A 24,446-nucleotide genomic window follows, 5' to 3' on the forward strand; every position below is an offset into this window, starting at 1 on the left:
GCTGATCACCTGCTGCTCACAGGTGTAGCTCATTGGGGATGAGGCTGGGTCTGCCCCACTCCCAATTACCACAAACTGTGCCTACAGGTGAGGCCAACGGGATCCTGGGGACTTAAAGAGCACTGGAGCAGGTCAGGGAGATGACCCTGCCCCTCTAGTCAGCCCTGGTGAGGATCACTGGAGTGCTGTGCCCAGTCCTCTCCTCAGTTCCAGAGAGACATGGAGCTCCTGGAGCAGGGCCAGCTGAACATGACACAGATGGAGAAGGGACAGGAGCATCTTTGGTGAGGGAAAGCTGAGGGAGCTGGGGCTGCTCAGCTCAAGAAGAGACAACTGAGAAGGGACCTCATCCCTGTCTGTCAGTGTCCAAAGGGAGGTGTCAAGAGCACAGACCAGGCTCTCAGCAATGGAACAAGAGGAACAGGCAGGAACTGATGCCCAGGAGGTTACACCTGAACATCAGGGAGAACTTTCCTGTGCAGTGACCAAGCACTGAACAGGCTGCCCAAGGAGGGCATGGGGGTCTCCCTCACAGGGGACATTCCACAACAATCCTGGACACAACCCTGTGCCATGAGCCCTGATGGCCCTCCTGGAGCAGGGAGGGAAGAGCAGATGACCCACTGTGGGCCCTCCAACCTGACCCATTCTGCCCTTTGGTGATAAAGCTGATTTTAAAAACCATAGACAAGACATTGCCTAGAGCTCAGCCAGGCCTAAAATGAAATGCAAGGGACAGAAGTAGTGTATGTGCATCACAAAGGCAGCTCACCCAGGAGATTTAAGGAGTGGAGAAGATGGACGTAAGAACCAAGTGAGTTTTCAGCCTGTCCTTTAATAGGGATTACACCTGGGTAATAAAAGCATAACACCATAACACAACTCCTGGCATGTGACCTAACTAATAACTGTACAAATCCTACTGCAATGGCAGCAGGAGTCAAGACAGTCAGAAAAAAAAGACACCAAAACTTCCTTTCCCATTCCATTTGAACTGATTGCCATCAACAGAAACAAACATTTCCTGTGACATTAAGTTGTCATCAGCTTCTGTAAATCCCAATTCACTCAGTCTTTTCCTGTGCATCTGTCTCTTCTTTGCAGAAGTAGCCCCAAGTACATTTGCAATTTCAGAGTTGTTTTCAGCTTGTTCAGAAGTCTCAGCTCGCTTATAAAGCTCCAACTCATCAGTTACACATCCAGGTTGCTCTTGCCTGGAGCCCTCTGCACAGGCTGTCTCATCACCTGCCTGGGGAGGTTGTGTACACCCTAAAGGCAGGAAACAGAATGTCATCAACAGTCATGCAAAGCAGCCACATCATTCAAAAATCCTGGAATTAGTTTTCTTCAGTCATAACACTGTCAACTCATCCCACTCTCTGGTACTTCATGTACAAAGTTATGAAGTATGCAATCCAAAAACCGGGGTAAACTAGACTGACTTAATGGTTTCAGGAGTTTCTTCTAAGAAAAGCAAAGTACCTTTTGTTCCCTGTGCTGAAGCATCCTTCATTTCAGAGGGCATCGCTGGTCTAACCAGGACCACACCATATCCTTCATTATTGTGGATCATATTATTAACCATGGTTATCCTGGGAGCCTCATAAACTTCATCTAAAAAGTTCTACAGAACAAAAGAGAAATCTAACATGTCATGTTCAGCTACAGAAAACACTAAAATCTTTTAGTTTTAGGTCAAATCAGTCCTCAGTATTAGCTAGAGCAGGATTATTTGCCTATACAGCAGACATTGTGAAAGGCATTTTCTCCTTTTGGCAGCTATGAAATAAAACCAGGTAATTGCTGGAATGTATAAAAATGAAAATATCATACTGCAAAGCTGCTGCAAAGCTGTCTGTCTGTAGGAGGGGTCTGTCTTTACAGAACTGGTTCATCCAGCAAGGATCAAGGCAAGTGCAAGGCAAGCATCATCTGCAACAGGTTAGAGCTCCAGCATAGCATAGCAGGGTCTGAGCCAACCCAAGCCTACTGGCACTAATTGTAGCAGTGATTAACTAGCTTTGGCAAACCAGTACCTTGTGACTGGGACTGACCTTGACCAGTATTCCCTCCTTGCAGTGGTGGATCCCGTTGTGCAGCAGTGTGCACGTACTTCCTGGATAGATCTCCACACCAGCACCCTGCAAGACACAGTTGGCAGCACTTCACAAGTGGTTCAGGCACATTTTTACCCTACAAGACACAGTTGGCAGCACTTCCCAAGTGGTTCAGGCACACTTACCATTGAACTTGACCACTCCATGGCACATCTTTATGTTCACCTACCAGTTTGCACAATGCAAAACTCTGTTACCCCTCCAGCTTCACAGCTTTGTTACCATCTCAAGCAGCATTACTCAAGGCTGAGGCCCCACAGCATGGGGCACCAGTCCATGAAGGCCTGCTGAAGAGCAGCTGAACAGCCTCGCCTTACTTGCTTGTGCTTTAGTCATCCCTCTCAATACCTCAAGCTCCATCATTATTCAAAACACCCAAAGAGTATCAGAATCCATTTTTGTGTTTATCATCCATCTGTAAGAATCAAAGTTGTCCAAAAAGGGCATTTCACTTGCAGAAACAGAAATGAGAAAACTAGCTTTGGGCAGAGAGACCAGAAAATCACCATAGAAGTACTGCAGGACATGAACCAGCCATGCAGCAACGATTATTTCACAGATGTCCCCTGTTACTGCATCACTTTGCTATCATCACACACAAATCAGCCTGAGACATTTCACTAGATTTGACAAGAGGCTATAAGACCCCTGAGACCAGTCTTGATTCAGTAACATGTAGCTGTCCAAAATGAATTTGTAAAGGCCCTCTCCAGAGCAATACAGGCCACCCTGTGACTGACTGCAATATTTCCAGAGAGAAACTTTTATTTTAAATTAGGAAATAAGCCAAAGTTAAGAATGAGTGTACCTTTGCCCCATAGAGATCTGAGTTTCTCATCAGTAGCTCAGCTGATGTCCTCACTGTTATTCCAGTGGTTTCACACTGTAACACACAATTCTCCAGTGTTGTTTTCCCATGATGGACATCTACATACACAGAAACAATTACTGCTGGATGAACCAGTTCTGCAAAGACAAACCCGTCCTACAAACACACAGCCTTGCAGCAGCTTTGCAGTGTGATATTTTCATTTTATCCACTTCATTGATTTGCTCACATGTGGTTTGAACTCATGCTGCTTTTCTGGTCTAAGCAGGGACACTGCTACAAGGGAGCACCGGTTGGAGATTTGTCTTACAGGTTGACTTCTTTTTTATTTATGACAGCAATAATTCTTTTCATTACAATCCTAAGATATTAAATACATGCATACAAATGTTAATAAACATTTTAACATGTTTAAAACCCAAATGTCTCTTGAGGAGAAATATCAGTTAGCATCTTCTGCAAAGACACGGCCACAGCCAATAAACTCCTTGGATACAACTCAGACTTAGTTGAGTGTCAGTCTGAAGGTGCTAGAAACAAAGTTCTACAGCACTCCTACAGCATGTGCTGCTCCTCACTGGAGCACTGGCTGAGGTCAGCTACAGCTGAATTTTGCCATGGGGGCTCTTCTGTGGAAATAAGAATTGTTTCCATTTCCAGGCAACCTGACACAGGCTGTGCTGCACTCAGAGTCAGGCTGCCTTAACAGCAGAACAACAATCAAGTTAATGATCTTGTCCCAGCAGAAGAATAAAGCATAAGAGCCAGAAGAGCTTGAAAGTACAAACAGAAGTTCTTTTGATTTCTACATTATAAGCAAGTTGAAAAAAGGAGAGGGAAGACTTGATATGCATGTATACCTGTAGGGCTCCTCTTTGCAATATTTTGTTAAACTGCAACACTGGGTCCCAGCTTTAACACTAATTATGAAAGAGTCACAAAAAGCTCAAGATGCTTTTACACTTACTTAAAATCCCCTCCACAGCATCATGCTGCACTAACTTCAAATTGGAGATCTTGATATTGGCTCCTGTACAGTCAAAGAAGTTGTCTCCTTTCCCTTGTTTTTCTATCACGACATCATCTGGCAGGCCATAGCCTAAGAGCAGAGGTGAGAGATGCAAGCTCAGAGAACATCTGGTGACACTGAGGTGCTCAGTACAGAACAGACATTTAAATCAATGACAGTAGTTTAAAACTTGATGTTTTAATGCCTTGAATAGGATTTTCAACAAGTGGCCAGGCTATACCTTACATCACCTCTGTGCCAAGGTACAGGGACTCCAAACTAAACTCAAAAGTTACCTTAATTGAATGGCACAAAACAAAATGCAAAGCTATCTGAGAAAGCTGAACAAATGGGTAACTGAGCTCACATTTGCCAAGGCCAAAGTTCTCACTCCCAAAAGTTACCAGACCAGCAGGATGCAGGAACTGAGGACACACAGGCATCTCCAGTCTGCTCTCAAAGGACAGAAGTTCACTAGGAGCAGGCAGAGGTTCCCAAGAACACAGAGGGAAAAAGCAGTCACACCACAACATGAGGAAAAAACAGTGCAAAGGGCTTGATATTGTTAGCATGCTTCATTCAGCTTCCCTATTTACATGGAATTTGGGGGGAAATTTTCAGTGCTCCTGTGTTGCACAGGCTTCCAGATTCATTCAGTTTAAAAAGCAGCTTTCAGAAGCACATGCCAACATTGATTTACTAAACCATCCACAGTTGTCAGCATTTAAGCACTTACAGGAAAATTTATGAGCATGTAAAGCTTTTATTGCTTGTCACTGACAAGAATCATGATAAGGAAAGCAATAATGCCACATCCATTACAGCAGCACGAGTCCTATCATTTTCTGAAAGCACACACAGATAAGAAGTGCCCAAGCAGGATGCCAGCTTCTAACCAAGTACATAAATAAATAAACAGTGCCACATGCAAGCAGAAAGGTTATAAACAAAATGAAAATAAAAAGCTTTGAACAAGAGTCGGCAGAAAGTTTTAAAGACGGGCCATTTAATGCAAAGTTAAGTGACTGATACTTCAACAGATGCTATTACCTAGAAATCTGTTCCCACTGCTACTGATTTATGGTCACCCCTGAAGAGGAGGTGGCATGGGGCAGTTCCAGCATGTAAAAAGAGAGCACCACAGGACAGCAGAAGTTTAACTTCTCACCACTACAGAAAGATGTTATTACCCAAGTAGGAGTTTAGGAATGATTATCCTGCAGAGTGCCTGCAGCTTTCTAACAGTGTCTTTAGCTTGCCTTATACTTCATCTCTGAAGCAGCAGCTCTAGAATGAAGATTCCCTGGCTGCCCAGTGCTGCTCACTCCCCAGCAGGGCTGTGCCCCTGCCTGAGCCTGAGGGGCTCCACAGCAGCCGAAGGCCTCTGTCATCCACTGCCACTGAGCACAGCTGATGCTGCAGGTTCCCAGGCAGCTGCACAAACCATGGCACAAGCAGAAGGGAAGTTCTTAGGCGCCTCTGCAACACCTTGTCAGGCATGGAAGTTATTTCTTGCAGCTGCTACTGCTTTAACCTTATTTAGTTCCTCTAAGTTTTATTTATCCCTGATTTACTAATCTTCATACTTTCAACCTCAGTACTGACTCCACAGTATCTGGGAAAAAAAGAGAAGCTCCACTAAGCAGTGTGATGTATCTTTCATGAGTCACCCCTCCATCCCAAAAAAGCCACCAAAGCAGCCAGCTGCTCAGATTAGTGCCAGCAGAGTATGTCTTGATGCTCCTACTTCAAATGTTCCTGGCTGCTCCTAGCAGTAGAATACCTAATCTGAAAGGAGTCCTTGTAAGAAGATTAAATACCTGACAAGTACTTGTTATTCAGAGCATGGTTTGTACTAAAAATACATATTTATATGCCTTGCTTCTTAAAATAGAGCAGCTCATCCTTTAATGTGTGTTACTGCACCATTTGTGTATTAGTTTCCTTAAAGCAAGAAAAGCAATAAATAGCACCACACACAATTTCAAAACAATGTCATTCTTGAGATAAATAAAGCACTTTATCGATGTCCCTTGTCCTGCAGGGGCACTGGTTATCACAATGTGTGTCTGCATAAATCAAACACACACTGGAGATGGGCAAGAAAGAAACTGACTCATAAACAAGAAGGGCAAGAAAAACACAGTCTAGAACAGCAGGAAATTAAACTCTCAGCCTTCTTCTCATTAAGCAGCTTTGACAAGATAAAAATGCAACTAAATAAGTATCTGAACAGCTGCAGAAGCCACAGTGACAAACAGACTATAGCACTGCAACAGTGTGTACCTGCCTAAAGCAAAGGGATACACTGAGAAATCAAGAATGGTAAGGGAAAGACAGCAACATATCCTAGGCAAAGCAGAAGTATTCTAAACACAAACATTTTGCAAGAAAAATCCTAAAATCAACATCTGTTTCTGCAGAAAAAAATGTATTAATGAAAAGTTGCCTCCTCCACCCACGTGGTTCACTCAGTGCAGAGCCAGGCTGGCAGCACCCCCCCCCCCCCCACTGACATGCTCCAAGTGCCATCAGTAAATCCTAACAGCACCTCCTGCCTCCTTCCCCCTGCACTCCCTGGGGCTGCACCAGCACTGGGGCTCAGAGGCTGCCCCTGAGGCACATTCAGACACTCAAAGAACAAGGACATTTCTCAAGCACTCCTTAGTAGAAGCCTCTCAGAATTACTCCTCTGTTTCCACTACTACAACCATCAAGACCCCTTAGGTTTCTGTTGAATCCTCTCTATTACCTATACAAACACCATTTATGCAGACAAATAGGAGGAAATTATGAATTTGCTATCAATCAACAAAATCTGCAGTTTATCTGCACTAAAGCTCATTAAACAGCTCACTCCACCCTGCATTAGACTCTACAACAGAAACAAGAATACTTTGAAGAAAAAAGCTCCAGGTAAATTCTGCAAGGAGTAAATCCTTACACAGAGCTGGTTTAAGACATTCCATTTGCTTGTTTAAGAACCTTTAGACTAGCAAACCTGCTACCTTCTAGCTCTATTGAATCAGCAATGGAGAACATGCCATCCACAAAATAATGGCCAGGACAGATGATGACTGTGTCTCCTTCATAACAAGCATTTACAGCTGCTAGTGGATCACGGTGAAACTGCAAAAAAAAAAAAAAAAAACCACAATCAGCTCCCAAAGAACGTGTAAAAATGGATGCATTTATGCCTGTAGAGCTTGCTTTCAATTAAATGTTGCTGCTTTTGCTTTAAAGAAACCCTTTCAATAGCATTAATAATACAAAATTTCTACTTTGAATTCAAGAATTGTAGCCCTCTGCAGACAAAACCAGCCTTAACACATGACTTTGATGTTTGTGTCACATCCATTCCCCCAGGAGAAAACTGGGGCATACACAGATAAAAGAGCACATGCACCCCTAAGCAAACTTTTCTGTGGCCTTGGTTCCAGGCCAACACTTCAATTGTGCCTAAGGGATTTGCCATGAAGAAACAGATAAACAGAAATAGAAGGTAAGAAAGAAATAGAAGATAAAGAAAATAAAAACCAAACAGCAAGTAGATCAGAGCTAGTCTGAATACTCCTGTGTTTGCTCCTGGTATGAGACACCCCCAGAGTTCAAATACCACAGTGGTAAATAGTGCCCACATGATCCTTTCCCTTGATAAAGAGGGTAGGGTGATATCCTCAACAAACATTACTGAGGAATTGCATACTGAAAGATGACAAATAGTAAACAGAAACTATACATTTACTGCTTCCCAGCAAATTCCAGGGTAAGCATAATAAGAGCACTTTTTCAGTTGCCAAATCAGAAAATCAGATTTATAGCCTAAAGTTATTCCAAGACATTCCCCATGGCTCCATTCTGGCAATCTGTAATTCACAAACATGATCAGAACACAGCAAATCATTTCATTTGGGTCCAAGGAATTCAGCCTCTTCTGAACTGCTGAAGTAGCAAGTCTTGTCTGAGTTCACTAAAACTAAACATGGCTGCTCCTAAAATAAATGTATTTCCTACCAGGACCAAAGCAAGAAAACTATGCTTCCTCCTTCAAACCCTAGATCATTATCAGCAGCATCAAGAGACATGGGCATTTCAAACTTAAATTCAAGTGTCATGCCTTACAGCGTTTCACTGTAGAGTTATTAGAGGTTCATTTATTTCCTACACACAGGAAGCTGCTTGTATAGAGAACTCAACAGGCACAAATGAATTAAAAGAAATTATTTAAATCATAAAATTTTACCACTTATTGTTTAAATTACAGTGATATTTTTTTATTGACAAAACAATCCCACCACTGTAGTATCTTGCATGTGGTAAATTAACTTATCCTTCCACACTGTTTCTTCAGAGGAAAAACTATTAGCACTCAGACAACTCCTGCTACTGCACCTGTATTTCTAAGGCTTCACAAGATTCTGGGCAAAGCTTGTCTCTTGTCAACAGTTGGAGAAGATTTGCTTTCATGATGCAGGGCACAACATGAATGACCTTGGCACCCGTTGATCTCAGTCCTTTAGCCTGGAGGCTGCCATATTTTTGGTAACCAAACACGTACCTGCAACAAAAGCAAGAGAGCCAACAGCTCTTCCTTCAGCCCCCACCTCCTCTATGTGATTCCCCTTAGGAGCCTCCTCCCTGCACAAACCCACCCATTACCTCAGCAGAGGATTCTCAATTAGTTTTAGCCTTTGTTTTACGTGCTCCACTTGGTCATACAATTTTAGTCCTTCCACCATGGAAACGTTTTCTGCTTCTGAGTCTGAATCACTGCTTGATATGCTGTTCCTCACATTTAGAAACTTCTCATAGAGCTCTTCACACTGTGATAACAAGTTCTGGTAATCAGCTACCAGCCCAGAAGGCACCCGGTGTTCCAGGATGTCATAGTGCCTGCAGTTCAGAGCAAGGGGTCAGTACATGGCACATTCCCAATCCTCACAGACCAAACATGAGACTGCAGAGAACCTGGAGTTCTGCATCAGTTACTTGAGTCAAGGTTCTCTGCAGTCTACATCAACACTGCTCCATTTTATTTGAAGCAGAAAAACCAAAAAAATCTGAACAGACACAAATATTTTACTTTCTAAACATCTGCCCACCCACCTTGAAAGATTGTCTACTGTCAGAAACTCGCCCTAAAAAAATGGCATAAGCACAGCCATAAAAAAAAAAGTAACAATTTAGGAGGTAATATCTAAGCCTTCATTAGAATAACAGAAAGATTCACACATGTTCCTCCTAGAAAATGACCAATTTACAAGTTTTTGTTTACATTCAGCTCTGTTGTGGTTTTTATTTTATGCCAGAGGTAAAAGTGGAGCATCCCATTTATTAGGATTATTAATCCCTTTTATTAGGATTAAACTTATACGAGTGTGAGGATGACTATTGCTGGGTTTGGGGCACCATGGAACACCAAGGCTCAGAAATCAAGTGGCAGCCTCAGCTGAGATCTCTTTCCATACAAGATTTTGACCACTAGACAGTGAATGCTGTTAACCTGTTTTGGCTTACAAACCAACAGAAGCTTTTTGCACCTAATTGAGAGTCCCTATTCCCACATGACACATTCCAGTGGTTCTGCCCTAAGAACAGCAAAGGTGTAGCACTCACAGTCTCAGTCTGGGCTCAACACATCTCACAAAGTAATCAAACTCATCCTCCTCCTCCTCGTCCCAGGTCCTCCAGATGTACCGGTAGAAGAACCTTGGGAAGCAAAGTGTTAAATCACACAGGAGAACAGAGTCAACAGCACTGGAAACACAATGTAACCAACTGGAGAATTCACCTCTCTCTAGAAATTCATATCCCTTAGGCTGCTCAGTACACACAGTCATCCTTCCTGCCTGTTGCTTACCTGCATAAAGAGTTTTACTTTGTGTGTCTAAGCTCAAAATTCAGAATAACCTGTGTTCTACTTCCTCAAAAGGGAGTAAACAGCTAAAACCTGATTTTGAAAAGCAAGACTGACACTCTTCAGATTCTGAGGCTTTCTGGTTGTTTACTTTTGGCCAATCACCCTTCAGCTAAGTTTTCTTTCTTGACAATGTAGGTCATTCCTCCTATTTTAGCTTTTTTTGTCCAGCCCCGCAGCCTATTTGTAGAGAGGTTTCAAACAGCATGTAGTGCCTGAAAGGAGGTGGAAAAGAGACAGATGATAAAGAAGAAAAAAATAGAATATGTGAAGATACACCTAAAGAATAAAGAGCAAATTTAGGGGAAGGGGCAAAATGCAGAAAGAAGAATGGGACAAGAAAAAGAGAAAAATCCAGAAAAATGTTAATGAAAAGAAAGAGCAGTGTATTAGTGTACAGGTGATACAGTCCAAAGAACTCTGGGGTGAAAAAGAGAGGGAAAGCAGTCTCCTCAGAGCACCAATCATCAGACTGACTTTGGAAGGCTTGGCTTGTGGAGCTGCCAGTATGGCCCAAGAATTCAGGACAGAACCCACTGGGTAGCAGAAGGGTGCAGTTGTCCTACCTGACATGCTCTATGGCTAGTGCTGTCTGGTCAAACTGTCCTGAGTCATCATAAACAACCCACAGCTCCTGCAGCAGGATCTGATGTTCCTTCAGCTCCAGGAGCTCCTGCATGCACTCCATGGTGAAGCTGCTGTCCTGGGACTCACACAGGAATGGCTCACTGAGCTGCACAACTGCCTTCAGTGCTGGGAAATTCACATCCACCACCTGTGGGAACAAACAGCTCCAGAATCCCTCAGAACTGCAGAGACAGCTGAGGGAGGGGAACACGATGTGCCTCAGTCAGGGCCATGCTGGGTCCCCACTGACCCCACACAAACCAACACAAATGGCACCGTACAGCCAAGGCCATCTCCTCAGCTCAAGTGATAACCCAGAGTTAAGCTTCTCACAACCCCACAGCTAGAGAGCCTTTTCCACATCCAAAATCTCATTCAAATCCCTCATAATGCTCATAACAAGGCCACTAAGTTGATTTTCCCCATCCCCCCCCGCCCTTTTTTTTTTTTTGTGCTGCTGTTTTTGAAAAATGGCAAAAGCAATATCCTCAGACTAAAATCCATATTTCACAGCCCTTCGGGACTCCTCTGAGGCTCATTTTTCAAAGTGCCCACAGGATACAAACAATCCAAAGAGACAGTCTGGGCCAGTAAAAGCCATTTTTTCACTAACTGGGCAGAAAAGAGCTGAGGGGCCACAAAGTTTTTCCCTCCTCAACCATGAGATGGAACTGCCAGTTTGAACATCCAAGGTCTGCAAGACAGATGTGTGACCTGGACATTGAGAGACTTAGAAAAGTCTGTTAGAGAGGTAAGTTATGTCAAGTGGAGACAAACACCTGAGCAGCAGCGAGCCACTCACCCCCACGAGGACGTCAAAGACGCTGGTGCGCCAGATGGCCTGCCAGCCACAGGGCTCCAGCACCTTCTCCAGGTACTCAGCTATGAACTGCTTCACCTCAGAGGCCTTGCAGTCAGCTACAACAAAGTGAAAACATGACATTTATGCAAGAAATGGAAAAAACTCCTCCAGATCACTGGAAAATGAAAGTCAACACAATTGAAATGATCCTCTACCACCTCTAAAGTTGGACTTCATTCTATTATGCTCATGATAACAGAATTGACTGTGCCTTATCCTAAACAGATTTACAGTACACAAAAAAAATTAGGAAGACCAGCTAAAATAATGCACAGGATCACTACTAACAGTTCTGCCTTTCCATCATTCACATTTTTTTTACTTGTATCAAAACTGCCTCCTGGTCCACCAGCTAGAGCAGCTGAGGTTACAGCACAGTAGGCAGCCCCCATATTAAAGGCATCTCACTGCTTTATAGAACTGACTTCATTTAAACTAAATTGTTTAAAGTTGCCACAAGAGAACTAACACTACCTTACTTTTGTAGAAAAAAATTACTTACCCAAGATGTAATCCTGGTAAGCACTGAATCGCTCATAAAACAAAAGATGATTGGTGTGAAAAATATCCGGAAAAAGCACGTTCCCATCTGGCACAGTCCTTCCCAAAGTAGTCCCTGGTTTGTCACGACTGCCATAGTCACTCCAGGAGTCAGCACTCCAGTCGCTCTCGGCATCTTCCTGTTGCCGATCTGGGAAGAGAAGCGGGAGTAAAGCAAACACCACAAACTGTCACATAGCTACTCACTCACTCCTCTGTTCCCGAAGAACTCCTGCCCAGCCCAATGTCTATCCTGAACCTGCCTTCTACCGCACGCCTTAACTTACCCTTAGTGGAGCGTTTCAAACCCACATACGTTCCTGCCCGCCCATTTCAGTGCCGTGGTAGGCACTGAGAAACACACCAGAACTTTACGATTAAAAGGAAAACAAAAAAAAAAAAAAAAAGTCCACCACATTTTAGAGCTGATTTCCAGAGCCAGCCCTACCCTCGTTTCCAGCCCAGTGCCCACGCCCCGAGCCGGGCAGCCAAGCGGGCGCTACCCTGCCCGGGGCGCGGCCCGCGGGGGATCAGCGGCGGAGCAGAGCGGGCAGTACCTGGCCTGACCTGGCCGCTCCTCCTGTTCGCACCACGCAGCTGCATCCCTGGGGCACCGCCCGAGCGCGGGGCGCGGCTGCCCTGCCCTCCCGGCTCCGCACGCCCTCCCTGCCCGCAGGCACACGCAGCCCGTACCTTCGGCCTGCTCGGGGCGCTCCCCCGGGACGGGGACGGGGCCGGCGGCCGGCGAGTCCCGGCCGTCCCCCTGCGGTCCCGGCGGCCGCAGCTCCGCCATTCCGTCTGCTCGGCTTCAAACGGCCCGGGAAACTACTGGCGCCAGCGCCGCGCCTTCATTGGCTCGCGGCGGCAGCGGGGGGCTCTGATTGGCCGCCGGCAGGCAGCGCCCCGCTCTGATTGGCCGCCGGTAGCGGCGGCCGTTGGCGCGCAGGGTACCCAGCAGCAGCCGCTGGCTCCGCGCTGACGGGACTCGCTCCGGGCCGGGCGGAGCAGGCAGAACCTCCAGAACCACCCCCCTCCGGCCCTGGCCGGCAACGGGCGTTCCACACTCAGCCTGGCGGCCGGGGATGCTGCCATTCCTGCCGAGAGCGGATGCACAACGGCCAAGCCGCAAAAAATGTAAAAGCACCCAACAAGCAGCGTCCTCAAAAAGGAAAAACAAATCATCAACAAAATCCCAGCCCACAACTAACAGAACGGAATTCCCTGGAGCGCCGGGCAGCTCCGCTTTGCTTCCAGCCCTGGTTCGTACACAGCAAGCACCCGACCAGAACGTAAAACACCGGCCTGTGTCATGTCCCAGCTCTTCTCCCGAGACCACTCCGCGTATTCCGAGCTGTGACAGTAAGGGCAGATGGGGATTAAAGCCAAGGCAATTACTCCGGAACAGCAGCGGCCACGAGAGGGCTGCCGTGGATTTCCGACAGGCGATGGAGCAGCTCCCGCCTCAGAGCCGCTCCGTGCCCGCTCCCCAAATACCAATGGTATTGTACAGCAATACTATTAGCAATATTAGCCCGCTCCCCGAATACCGATGCTGTGCCGCAGTAGCAGCACCCAGCACCGTGCCCGCTCCCCAAATACCGATATGTGTTCCACAGCAGCAGCACCCAGCACCGTGCCCGCTCCCCAAATACCGATATGTGTTCCACAGCAGCAGCACCCAGCACCGTGCCCGCTCCCCAAATACCGATGCTGTTCCACAGCAGCAGCACCGTGCCCGCCGCAGCGTACGGTCTGAGTACAGCCACAGCCCAGGCCATCCCAACGTGACCAGAGCAGGAGTTTCCATAGGCCCCCTGAAACCAACCCTTGCCCATCTCCAAGAGGAGAATGGTTTAGTCCCTAAGAGGTTTCTGTTGAATGTTGTCAGAGTTTAACCATTATACCAAGGGCATGGGTGTTTAACCATACTCATATAGTCGTCATCTACCACAATTAGTTACAAAATTACAGTTAAACATCTGAACCCCCCCCCCCCCAAAAGCTTATTGGCAAGGTCAGGCTTTCAGAGCAGAGTGTGTTTGTAAATAAAGTGTCTTTAAATTGGCATGTCTTAAGTACTTAAGTGGAGGGAAGGGATGCCATCCGGAGGGATTTTTACAGGTTGAAAGGGGCCTCTTGGCCAAGCTCATGCATTTGAGCAAAGCCAAGTTCTGCACAGATACAGGCTGGGCAGAGAATGCACTGAGACTGTTTTTGAGGTGAAAGACTTGGGGGTGTTGCTGGATGAGGAACTATACAACCATAAAGTTATGGCTATGGAGAATCCCATATTTAGACGTTTCGATTATTTTTCCTCTAAATAAGTACAATGAATTCAGGGACTTCTCAGGGCTTACAGTGGGAACATCAGCTCTTCCTCACCAAGGTGAAATACTAGCACAATGCTGAGATCAGGACAACCCATTTACCCCTATTTGTTTTGTTTACAAAATAGCTGGGGGCAGATTGTGTTCCATCATGTAAGATTTGCACACTAGTTAATTACCCCCAATCTTTGTAAAGAACTGTTTTACTTCAAACAAACACAGCCCTGGCTGTTTATTTCCAGAGCGAGTGATTGCTGCTACAAGTGTCATGGACATCCTAAGCTCCATTTGGTCAAAAAACTCCTCTGCAGTTGGTTTCCTTCCCCTCATACAGGAAATATAAACAGTCCTCTTATTGTTGGAAACCTTCCACTTTTCAGCTTGTCCATGCATGCAGACTGCAGACCATCAGTTATTTTCCTGAACTCAGTTATTTTTTTCCCTATGAAGTTTATCCATTCAATTTATTATTGAGCATGAATTAGTGCTTTCCTGAACCTCATTTGGAAACTCACAGTCTCCTTTTGCACAGCATACTTTCCTTTTACCTCAGCTACTCTTTCTAGCACTTTTTCCCAAGCTTTTTTTTTTTTCCTGTGTAAGACTGACCAGGTTTGTGAGAAGTCCAGAGGACTGGCAGTATTTCACGTGGAACAATGATACTCCTGAGTTTGAGAGGAGGAAGAGAAATGCTTGCCCTCACTCTTACTACAAGGCAACCTTAAACTACAACAAATTATTTAATTACATGCAATGAAAAAATTTATTAGTTAATATAAGGCCTGAAAATCAGAAAATGTCTATGAAATGGGGGGAAATAAGCAGCTGAGCCAAGCCAGCAGAGATGTGACAGCAATGGGAAAGAAACAAGTATGCACAAAAGAAAAAAAATTAGAAGGAGACCACCATATAAGAGTATAACATTCCTTATACCTTTCTTGTTTTGGCACACATTTTCTTTGTTGCCATGGCAATCGCTGTAGTCTCTCTAAGCCTCCATTTCTGCACAGTAAAATGCAGATAATATTCTTCACTGCATCTTTCAGTAACACATTTGCAAACCACTTTTATGGCAGGGGATGAATGGGGTCACATAACCGTAGACTGCTGTTAATTAGTTGGCTTATTACGGATTGGGTTAGATAACTGGTGTTCTTTGACAGGAATCTCTTCAGTTTTTAGATTTTGCTTTGTAGCAGTATAAACTTAAACCACTGTAAACCTAAATTCATTGATTCTTACCAGAAAAGCAACTGAATTTTTCAAACCTGTTCTCAATACTTTTCAGAATCTTCTCAATATTGGCTTCTTCAGGAAGATACTGGATGGCTTTAGGATTGTTCTAACACTTTTAAAAACCCCAGTAACTGCATTGCTTATTTGGATTTTCACATTAATAGACCATTCTTCTCTTGCAACTCACTTTACTGCTTCCAAAATTCTTGTGTCCCCCTATCAAGGAAGTAGCAAGAGAGATTTTAGCCCTTTTGCTCATGGAAGAGGATACTGCAGGTCTGTTTTCAAGATCCACTGAAGGGCAGCCAAAGGAACATTGTATGAGACCCTGCTTTGAGCAGGGAGATTGGATTAATGACCTCCCGTGGTCCCTTCCAACCTTACCCATTCTGTGAGAATGCTTCAGTAGAACTGGGTGCAGCTGAGAACTGATCTAAGATAGGTGGGGAGTTACTTTTTCCCTTTTTTCCTTTCCTTTCCATTACTTTACACATATTGAGACATACCTCCACCACAGCTGCGGGTGGCCAGAGCAGCCTCCCCAGGCAGGTGCTGTTGGGGTACCTGCAGCACCGGGAGCATCCCCACTTCAGGCTGCCTTGACAACTCCCCCAGCCCGGACAGTGTAACCACAGCCTCACCAGAGTGACGGGAGGACTCCTCGCATGGCAGATCCAGCAGCGTTTGCTAAAGGAAAATCCAAGGGTCCAGGTGAGGCGAGGGTGAGGAAAGAAGCAGAAGGACGCTGGAACACAACCTCTACTAAACGGAACCAGGGCCGAAGACCCAGCAGGAGGGCTGGGGCCTAGGTACACAACTGGGGGAAGGTAGGCGGGGCCAGAGTACAAATTATCCAATGGGGAAGGGAGTCAGGGGTGGAGTTAAGGTGGAGTGACACAGGATACACCAATGGGAGAGCAGAGTGGGAGGGGTCTCCCAGGGAAAGCCAATGGAGGAGCAGGGAGCACAGAACTTTCTGGAACTGGGGATGAACAGTAGTATATTGAAAACAGCACATTGCCATTAAAAAGCAGAGAACCGTGGGGAATTGTGCCAGCCTCTCATCCTGTCTTAAACAGAGGTGTCCTCCCATGGCATTCCAGGTTTATCTGCTCCATGGCTGTCTCCCACATACAGCTGTGCTCTCACCTGAGGGAAATTCAAGTTCATACAGAGTGCTTGACTAAGACTCACCTGGAACAGAAGAGCTACTGATCATGTTCCCTTGGGATGGGAAAGGGCCCTTCTTCAGATACTCATCTCTCTGGGGAAAGGCCTTGAAAGAGCCAAGAAACTCTTTTTGAGCTGCCTCCAAGTCATCAGGGGCACCAGAGGCACAAAGCAAGGCTCCTGGAAGGTTTTCCTCAACTGACTGCAGAGTACAATAGGAACACAGCCCACAACTAAATGTTCTCTTTGTTTGGAGAGAAACAATAGGCAGGCAGATTTTTCCAACATATGTTAAAACTGAAATAAAGAATTGATGGGAATGAATAGAGGCTTTGGGCAAAACCAGAAACTGTAAACAGGCTTCAGCTTTATGATTAATGCTGTGAGATTCATATATCAGGCATTTAGCACTTTATAACAGAGTGCTGGGTTTTTCCTTATTACTGTCAAAATTTTCACTGGCATCCTTGCCACTCGTGAGTCCTCAACTTCCTGCCCCTCCAGAGCTGCTGACCCCATACATCTTTGAAAGAAGAGCTAAGATGCAGTGATTAAATGTAAAGATGAAATCATGATAACACCAGATGCAGAATGCAACACATTGTTAGGCACAATTATGTCAGGAAGAAGGCATGATTGAAGAGAACGAAAATCACTTGCACTAGTGATTTTGCCTGATCATTGCACCTCTTCATTCACTGTAAACAAAACAAAATTAAATTTACTAACGAAGCAACAGAATGCAGCTGCTGGAGATGGGATATGCTGTTTTGATCTACACTTCCTTTTATCTCAGTTAAAATTTTGAACATGGCCATTTAAAGGCAATTCTCCTATATTTTTGTGATAGTTCAAGTACTTTAGGTTCTTTTCTCCAGAGGACAGCTGTGTTGTTATCTTGACAACTAATGTGTAGTAATGACAGATTTAGGTCTTAAAAATTAGCTACTAAAGTGTGTCAGAAAAGAGATGAATTAGCCTGAAGTGATTTCTGACGAACACTTGTCAGTGGGTTTATGAGCAGATGGCAGTTGGGAAGTTGGAGCTGTGTCAGTGTGCTCCCTGCAGTGCCAGCCAGAGCAGTGAAGACACAGACACTTCAGCCTGGGCAGGAGAAGCCAGAAGAGAGAGTGCAGAGAACACTGGATTTGTGGATTTGCTTTTCTGGTGTTGATTTGGATTTCTGCAGTCTGCTTAGTAATTTGTGCATAATCACAATGATCCCACTGCATGATCCACTAATGACACAACCCATAACTGATAAATGATAAAGCAAATTCTTGTACTAACAGAATTCTGAAGATACTTGGGCATTTTAAAAATATGTGGAAGGCCTTTCAAGAAAAAAGGTGTTTCAGACAAAGTCCAGATTTTCTGCTCAGTAAAGCAGGTACTGGGGTACATTCTAAGGTCTGTGGTTTATAAAACAATAGAATACGTGACCCAGTGACTCCCAACACCAGTGGCCCCACCTCTGGCTGGAACAAAGCTTGGTGGAAGCAAGCAATAAAAATCCAATTAAAGCTGCATTAAAGCACAGGCAGCAGAGGGTGGCCTAACTCCCCCAGCTCCCAGGCAGTATTGCTGTGGTGTACCCAGCAGCTGTTCCAGGAGCTGGTGGCACAGGGAAGCATGGATGTGCCCAGCTGGGTGGGAAGTGCCTGTCAGTGTGGTATTCCCAGGGGATGAAAATTAGTTCTTGTGTGTTCTTGACATGCTGACAAATAAAGGCTGACTGACTTTGAACAAAGTCAAATGCCTGTCTCCTATCTCAGCTGACTCACTAAATATGCAGCCTCCTGCTAGACAGATAAAACTCCAGCATTCCAAATCTTGTCCAGAAAAAGCATCTTTTACTACCATCCTTCTCTTGGTATCAAGCATTCTGCAGCACTTGTAACCACACCCCGGCACGTGCTTGTCACTGACTTTTTCATGCCACATTCCTTCCATCCATTAACTCCCTTCCAAGTACAAAAATGTGAGGTTCCCATGTTGGCAGTGGCAACAGTACATCAGTCATCCCTAGCACAGCTCCCTGTGTGACACACCAGCTCCTGCTTTCCTGCTGAAGTCTGGAGGAGTGAGCAGGCACTGAAACACAGCTGATGACCTGAAAAGCCTTCACAGGAATATATCATCAATATGCTTCTAACAAATGTGCCCAGTGAGAGATGCTGCTTTTGACAAGGCAGCTGACAGACTCCTCTCCAAAGCTGCCAAGAAGTGGCATAGTCCTCATTCCCCCTATCACAAAAAAGGTGTTGCTGTCCAGGAGTTAACACCAGTCCTGAGGCAGATCTTTCACCTCTGGAAAGATAAAGCTGAGAGGGGCTGGGAGAGGCAATGTTTTTGTTCAGACCTCTGCTACTGATAAGAGGAATATAACAGCAAGTGGTTTTCTCTAATTGTATCAAACAAACCTGGCCCCCAGTGGAATATTCCATATTTACATGTGTTTACTTTCTGTATGCCTCATCCATCCTGACCTGTAGCTATTTCCTTGAGTTAGTCAAACACTGTTCTTTCTAGAACTCTGCTAACACCAACTCATGGCCTGGCTTTTCAAATTTTATAATAGATCAAAATGAAATGTCCCAGATATTTCACTGGAAAGACTGAAAGGAATTACTGTACTCATCACTTGTCCAGTTAGTCTGGTAAAAACAACTTGTCTCAATTCCTTGCCAGAATTGATACATACTTGGGAATGATAAAAACCAGTAGCTCTTAATAAAAGGCCAGGACCAAGGCTGGTTATTTTCAGTGTGAATCACACTGCAATGCCACTTACACTGAGCTGTTGTACTGCATGGAAACCAAAAAGTCCTCCAGAAACTTGCATAGCCAGGACAAAACTCAAGGATAAAGTATAAAAGTGGAGGCTGAAAGACCAAAACAGTAGCAGCAATCCAAGCAAAAGCAATGAGTTTTAAATGCATTTCAGGTGTGTCTGTATATGTGCATATAAACATGCATGGAGAAGCCTTACTCAGTCTAGGAAAAGACAACATGAAATCAGTAACAGAGCAGATTACAGCTGCACCCAAAAAAAGCACAAGTGATACAAAACCCCTCTCCTGGGTACTAGAAAGAAAAATACAGCAAGAATTTTACCTGTGACTAGAAAAGGGACTGACTTCTAAGGAAATCAGGTTAGCCTAAATACTGTAGATAGTTGGTAAGTTTTTATACTTTACTCATGACATTATTCATTTAAGCTTTCTGAGGCCATGGACATAAATAACAAACTATGATATATCATATCATATCATATCATCTTACTCTAAAGTAAGAAGGCAGCCTGGCACCACTGCTCTCTTCTAAAGCATCTCCCTCCTGATGCCCAAAAGCTATGCAGGAAATAAATCCCCATAGACTGATGTCTACAGAGCAAGTGTTTGTTTATTGCAGTGCCAGTGCTGAGTGTTTTATGGCTAATTGGCTTTGCATTTGCCATTTTTTCATTACTACTATACTTCTCTATCCCTAAAGCAGGTGGATTCCTAGTGAGATTTTTCTTCTTTTTTTGTCTATTCAGAATTAAGCATATACTAGCCACTACACTGTATAAAAAGTTCTTTATATCTGGTTGTATAAAAAGCTATGATTCAGGTTAGATGGGTATCAGATTAAATAGATATATAAAAAGTCATTATTTAGGTTATATAGATATGTTATAACTCAAGCTACATAAGCACCTTGTAACTTTGATCTAAGTTATATAGGCATCACTCCAAAGCTGCTACTCAGCTGGCTCTTGTTGCAGGTTTAACACCCTTAACAGTTTCTGCAGAGCTGTGAACTTCAAGTATAACAGAATTTCGAAGTGCAAATCTCAGCTCAGAAACAGGAAACCTTGCCTGAATTATTTCTTTGCATAGTTTTTTGGTTTTTAAGAGGGATCCTGGTCTGATAAGGTTATCTGGGGATAGAAGCAGATCCTTCAAAGCATGAAGGTTTTGTTGCAGCCAAAGCAGATGGAGACACAGAGCCCACGGAAGCAGCATCTGGAAAAGGCAGCTGCTTCATTTAAAGCAGGAAGCAGCTCTGCTGGTTTTAGGTAGCCTTGTTAGCAAACTGGAACAGGAGTGGAGACTGCTCAGGATGTGGTGATGAATGTGCTATTCTGCTGCCTCTGCAGCTGAGGAAAACACAGGGTGTTCAGGGAGCATCCCTCCTGACACTGGCTTAGGAGCAAAGTCTGTATGGCATTTTGAACAAGAAAATGAAGCTGCTATCAGCATACCAAATTGTGAGAGTTAGTTAAAGCAAAGACTATGACCATAAGAAACAAAACAACCCTCATTTTTCTTAGTTTGATGTCACAGATTACTATGTTGAAAAATATTTTAAGATGACACCTTCTGGTTGGTTTTCTACTGACCTGATGATTGCCAAGATTCCCATCCATTGTGCATCTCTGCTTCTATGAAAAATTCCTGTGCAGCTACAACCTGCATGATGACTATAGAGAATCCCAGCAGGAAAAAAACCCAACAAAACCCAACAAACCAAAAGGTCCAGAAGAGACACACAGGCAACTTCCACAGATGTTGATGAATTTCATAGGAAGGCAATGGGAGCTTTTTCTTATGGAGTAGATCCTTCTTAGCCAATAACCTTTTATTGTTTAAGTGTTCCCATTAAGGCTGGACTACAAAGAGTGGTTACAGCCTGAGCAGATGCATCAGAGCTTGATTTTAAGTGTAAGGAGTCCTTGAAAACCTGCACAGGTGATGAAGAGAAAAATCCCAGTAATATCTCATAAGCAATTGTAACATATTTTCTCATTTACCATAGTGCCACCTCAGAAAAGTCAGCATGGATCAGCCATGATCAATGTAGGGTATAACACCTTTGAGTATCTGAGAAATGTTATACCCTTTTCACCCTGAAATTTTCAAAACTTCTTCACCCTGCCCATGGAATATATAAAGCTGTTGCTGCATCAGAGAAATCTGAAGGTTGATGTGGTGGAAGAAAACTCATTAATCTCTATGATGAGATGACAAGTTCACCACATATCTAGAAGTGCAGCACTTGTGTTTCCACTCCATTTCAATTACATCCTTTGTACAAATAATAAAACTGAACTCATCATCAAAGGACAAGTATCAAATTTTAATACAGCAGATTTTTTATCATCCTTCTTACAAGCAAGATGAAAAATTAATCTGATGGATCTACACTGTGTCCCATCAGACAGACATGGATGGCTGAGTACTGACAGTAAGTTCAGGCATCTAATTCAGGTTGTTCAAAGCCAAGGTCACTCTGGATAGTCTTTGGGAAGCACAGACCCCAAATGCTGGTGTCTTGATTAACCCTGGGAGGCACCTACTCTATCATCTCAGTGGAATCTGGTAATTTACACCAATACCCCTGCAGAGCAACAAATGAAAATGCATGTTTTTCACTGAAAATTTAGACTGGGATGTGAAACTGCATCCCAATGAAAAAAAGCAGAAGAGTCTTATTGATTTCTATAAATCCCAGATCACTTTCTTCTTCTGACCATCTCTTAAATATTTCATGGTCAGGACCAAATAAATATTCCACTGAAATCTGGGGTTTGACTCATAGACAGTGTACACAGGTTGCTGAAGTGATGATTTGAAAGCTACAAAAATGCAGAGCAATGTCAGAAGCTGTTTTTTGATGAGTCAGACATAATAAATACACACATTGAAATCCTTGAATTTCTTGATTGAAAGGTCAAAACTTTTTTGAAATGGTTAGGAAGAAAACATTACTTCTTTTTCAGAAACAAGATGAGGTCACTTGGAACATGAAAGGAAGTTTACATGAAATCACAAGTTAAATCAAAGTGATAATATTAACAGCTGAAGGAAGATAAAAGAGGGTGAAATTCCCAGCCCTAAAGTGGCATTGAAGGCTGGTTCTATAAAGACTATAAAACACAGTGCAAATCTGAGGGCAAGACAATCCTCCTGATGATAATTACCAGGTCCTGGTATTAGCAAGAAAAGGGCATTTCTATCATTACAGATGTACCTAGAAGAAATGTTATTAGCCATTAAAGTCCCCTATTATTCTGCTGTCAGTTACCATCTGTTAATGAAGCCTTCATGATCTGACAGTTCATTCTCTAATTGTCACCCTGTGCCAGGCTCTGGTTCACAGCACACTGTGAACTGAGCCTTCATATATTATACATTTCATGAGCTGAGTTTTCCAGGCTTCACCTTTGATGTGATCTTTATCTCCTCCCTAAGTGACATCCTCCCACACAGCCAGCCCATGGCTTCAGAGAACCCTTTGTGGGCTGCTAAATTACAGACTTCTCTGCTGTTCTGACAGTGGAAGAGTATCCTTATGATCAAGCATTTCTTTCAAAGTTTGCAAGTCTCCTGTGAAACAGAGAACTCGAATGTTTGTCATTAAGAGGTATTTATTGCTAATTATCCTGCCCTCCCTCAGCTCTCTCTCCAGAGTAGTTTTTAAGTTTCCATAGATACCAGCTCATAGCTCTGTTGAATAGCACCCTTTCAAAAAATTGTATTTTTTCCCCTCAAGACAAGACTGCTTATACCTGGAAACCTGTACAACAACATTTGTGTTTTAACACCTCCAATGTACTCTGATGTCTCTCAGATGCTTCTCTCCCATGTGATATTCCCACCACTACACAGACTGAGGTGCTTCGGGGTGTGTGTGGCATTTTAATAAAAGGTCCCAAATATTCACACTGAGAGGGAAGCCACAAAAGCTAGCCAAAAGGAAACTCTCAAAGAAACAGATTTTAATTACTTCTTTTCTCAATTTTAGATTGAGAAAGTCTTCTTTGCAAGGGATGTGTATATGCTGGAATTCTACAATTAGAACATTCTCCAGGGGAATAAAAAATAGGCCAGGGGTTATTTATCAAAAACCAAAGCAAGTGTCCAATAACCAGGCTGCAATTCCCTCTTCCCCCACTCTCCCTGCAAGAGCTGGCACTGCAGCAGCTCTAGAGATTTGGGGAACTCAAGCTCAGTTTTCTCCTCAGTCTTTCAGCTTCCATCCTCAATACATGAATGAAGAGAGGGCTAAATGATTGTACCTCTGCCACATCACAGAAGGAAACATGAGCCTCAGACACATTGCAATATACCAAATTTCACCTGTGTAACTCAAACATGTTGCCTTGTCAGCTGACATCAGGCCAGGTCCGTGCACTGCCTTCCAACACCAATGACTAATTCTGATACTCTCTTCTGATTCTGATATCCCTTCCTCCAACACATCAGGTATCTCAGTTTAGTCACTTATGAACGAGTGTTTTCAGAATTGATGTTCATTTATTATTTAATCTTACATTGTCCTGCTGGATGGAGGCTGCTCTCAATAGCAAAGCCCTAATTGTGTTTCCTTTTGATGCAAGAATTCATCATCTGGCTCTGGTTATGATCAAGGCAGAGATTTTGAAAACCAAGGGCTAATATAGGAATATCCAAACTAGATCAGGCTCAGTGACTTAAATCCTGTCTTCCACAGAAAGCTTTGCTGGGAAAAGAGCATAAAAACAAAGCAATCATATAATGATTACTTCCCCAGAATGAAATGATTACTTCCCCAGAACAGCCTCCTAGTCTCCAAGGATTTGCAGTACAGGGAATTCTTGAGAATGCAGTTGCAGGTTTGCGTGTAATTACCCTCAATGGATAAATTTATGGTCAGAATTTACATAAACTTTCAGTATCCACTATGCCCAGTGAGTTCTTATACAGATAAAATGCATGTTTGGAGATGCTGGGGAGAATATTGTGAGTCTGTGCTTATTATCAGCTTGTCATGGAAATAGCTTCC

At 43.9% G+C, this 24,446-nt stretch overlaps 1 protein-coding gene across 4 annotated transcripts; it reads right to left on the reverse strand.

The window, feature by feature from the left end:
- Positions 1–815: 815 nt before the first annotated feature.
- On the reverse strand, positions 816–16,061 carry SHCBP1 (SHC binding and spindle associated 1). 4 transcript variants are annotated; one of them, XM_018914549.3, is made up of 13 exons: positions 15,971–16,061; positions 11,864–12,052; positions 11,302–11,417; positions 10,439–10,647; positions 9,572–9,664; positions 8,615–8,848; positions 8,348–8,513; positions 6,964–7,084; positions 3,914–4,045; positions 2,926–3,044; positions 2,055–2,141; positions 1,483–1,624; positions 816–1,269 (listed from the first exon to the last, which is right to left on the reverse strand). In XM_018914549.3, exons 1-13 carry the CDS (start codon positions 16,044–16,046, stop codon positions 950–952), a joined length of 2,004 nt encoding a protein of 667 aa, XP_018770094.1. In that variant the 5' UTR covers positions 16,047–16,061; the 3' UTR covers positions 816–949. The 4 variants fall into 4 exon arrangements, with proteins under 4 accessions (XP_018770094.1, XP_030083623.1, XP_050834959.1 ...); XM_030227763.2 differs by lacking the exon at positions 15,971–16,061 and adding an exon at positions 13,110–13,400; XM_050979002.1 differs by lacking the exon at positions 15,971–16,061 and adding an exon at positions 12,595–12,730.
- Positions 16,062–24,446: the final 8,385 nt, after the last annotated feature.

This window comes from Serinus canaria, chromosome 11 (assembly GCF_022539315.1).
Source record: "Serinus canaria isolate serCan28SL12 chromosome 11, serCan2020, whole genome shotgun sequence".
Lineage (NCBI taxonomy): Eukaryota > Metazoa > Chordata > Aves > Passeriformes > Fringillidae > Serinus > Serinus canaria.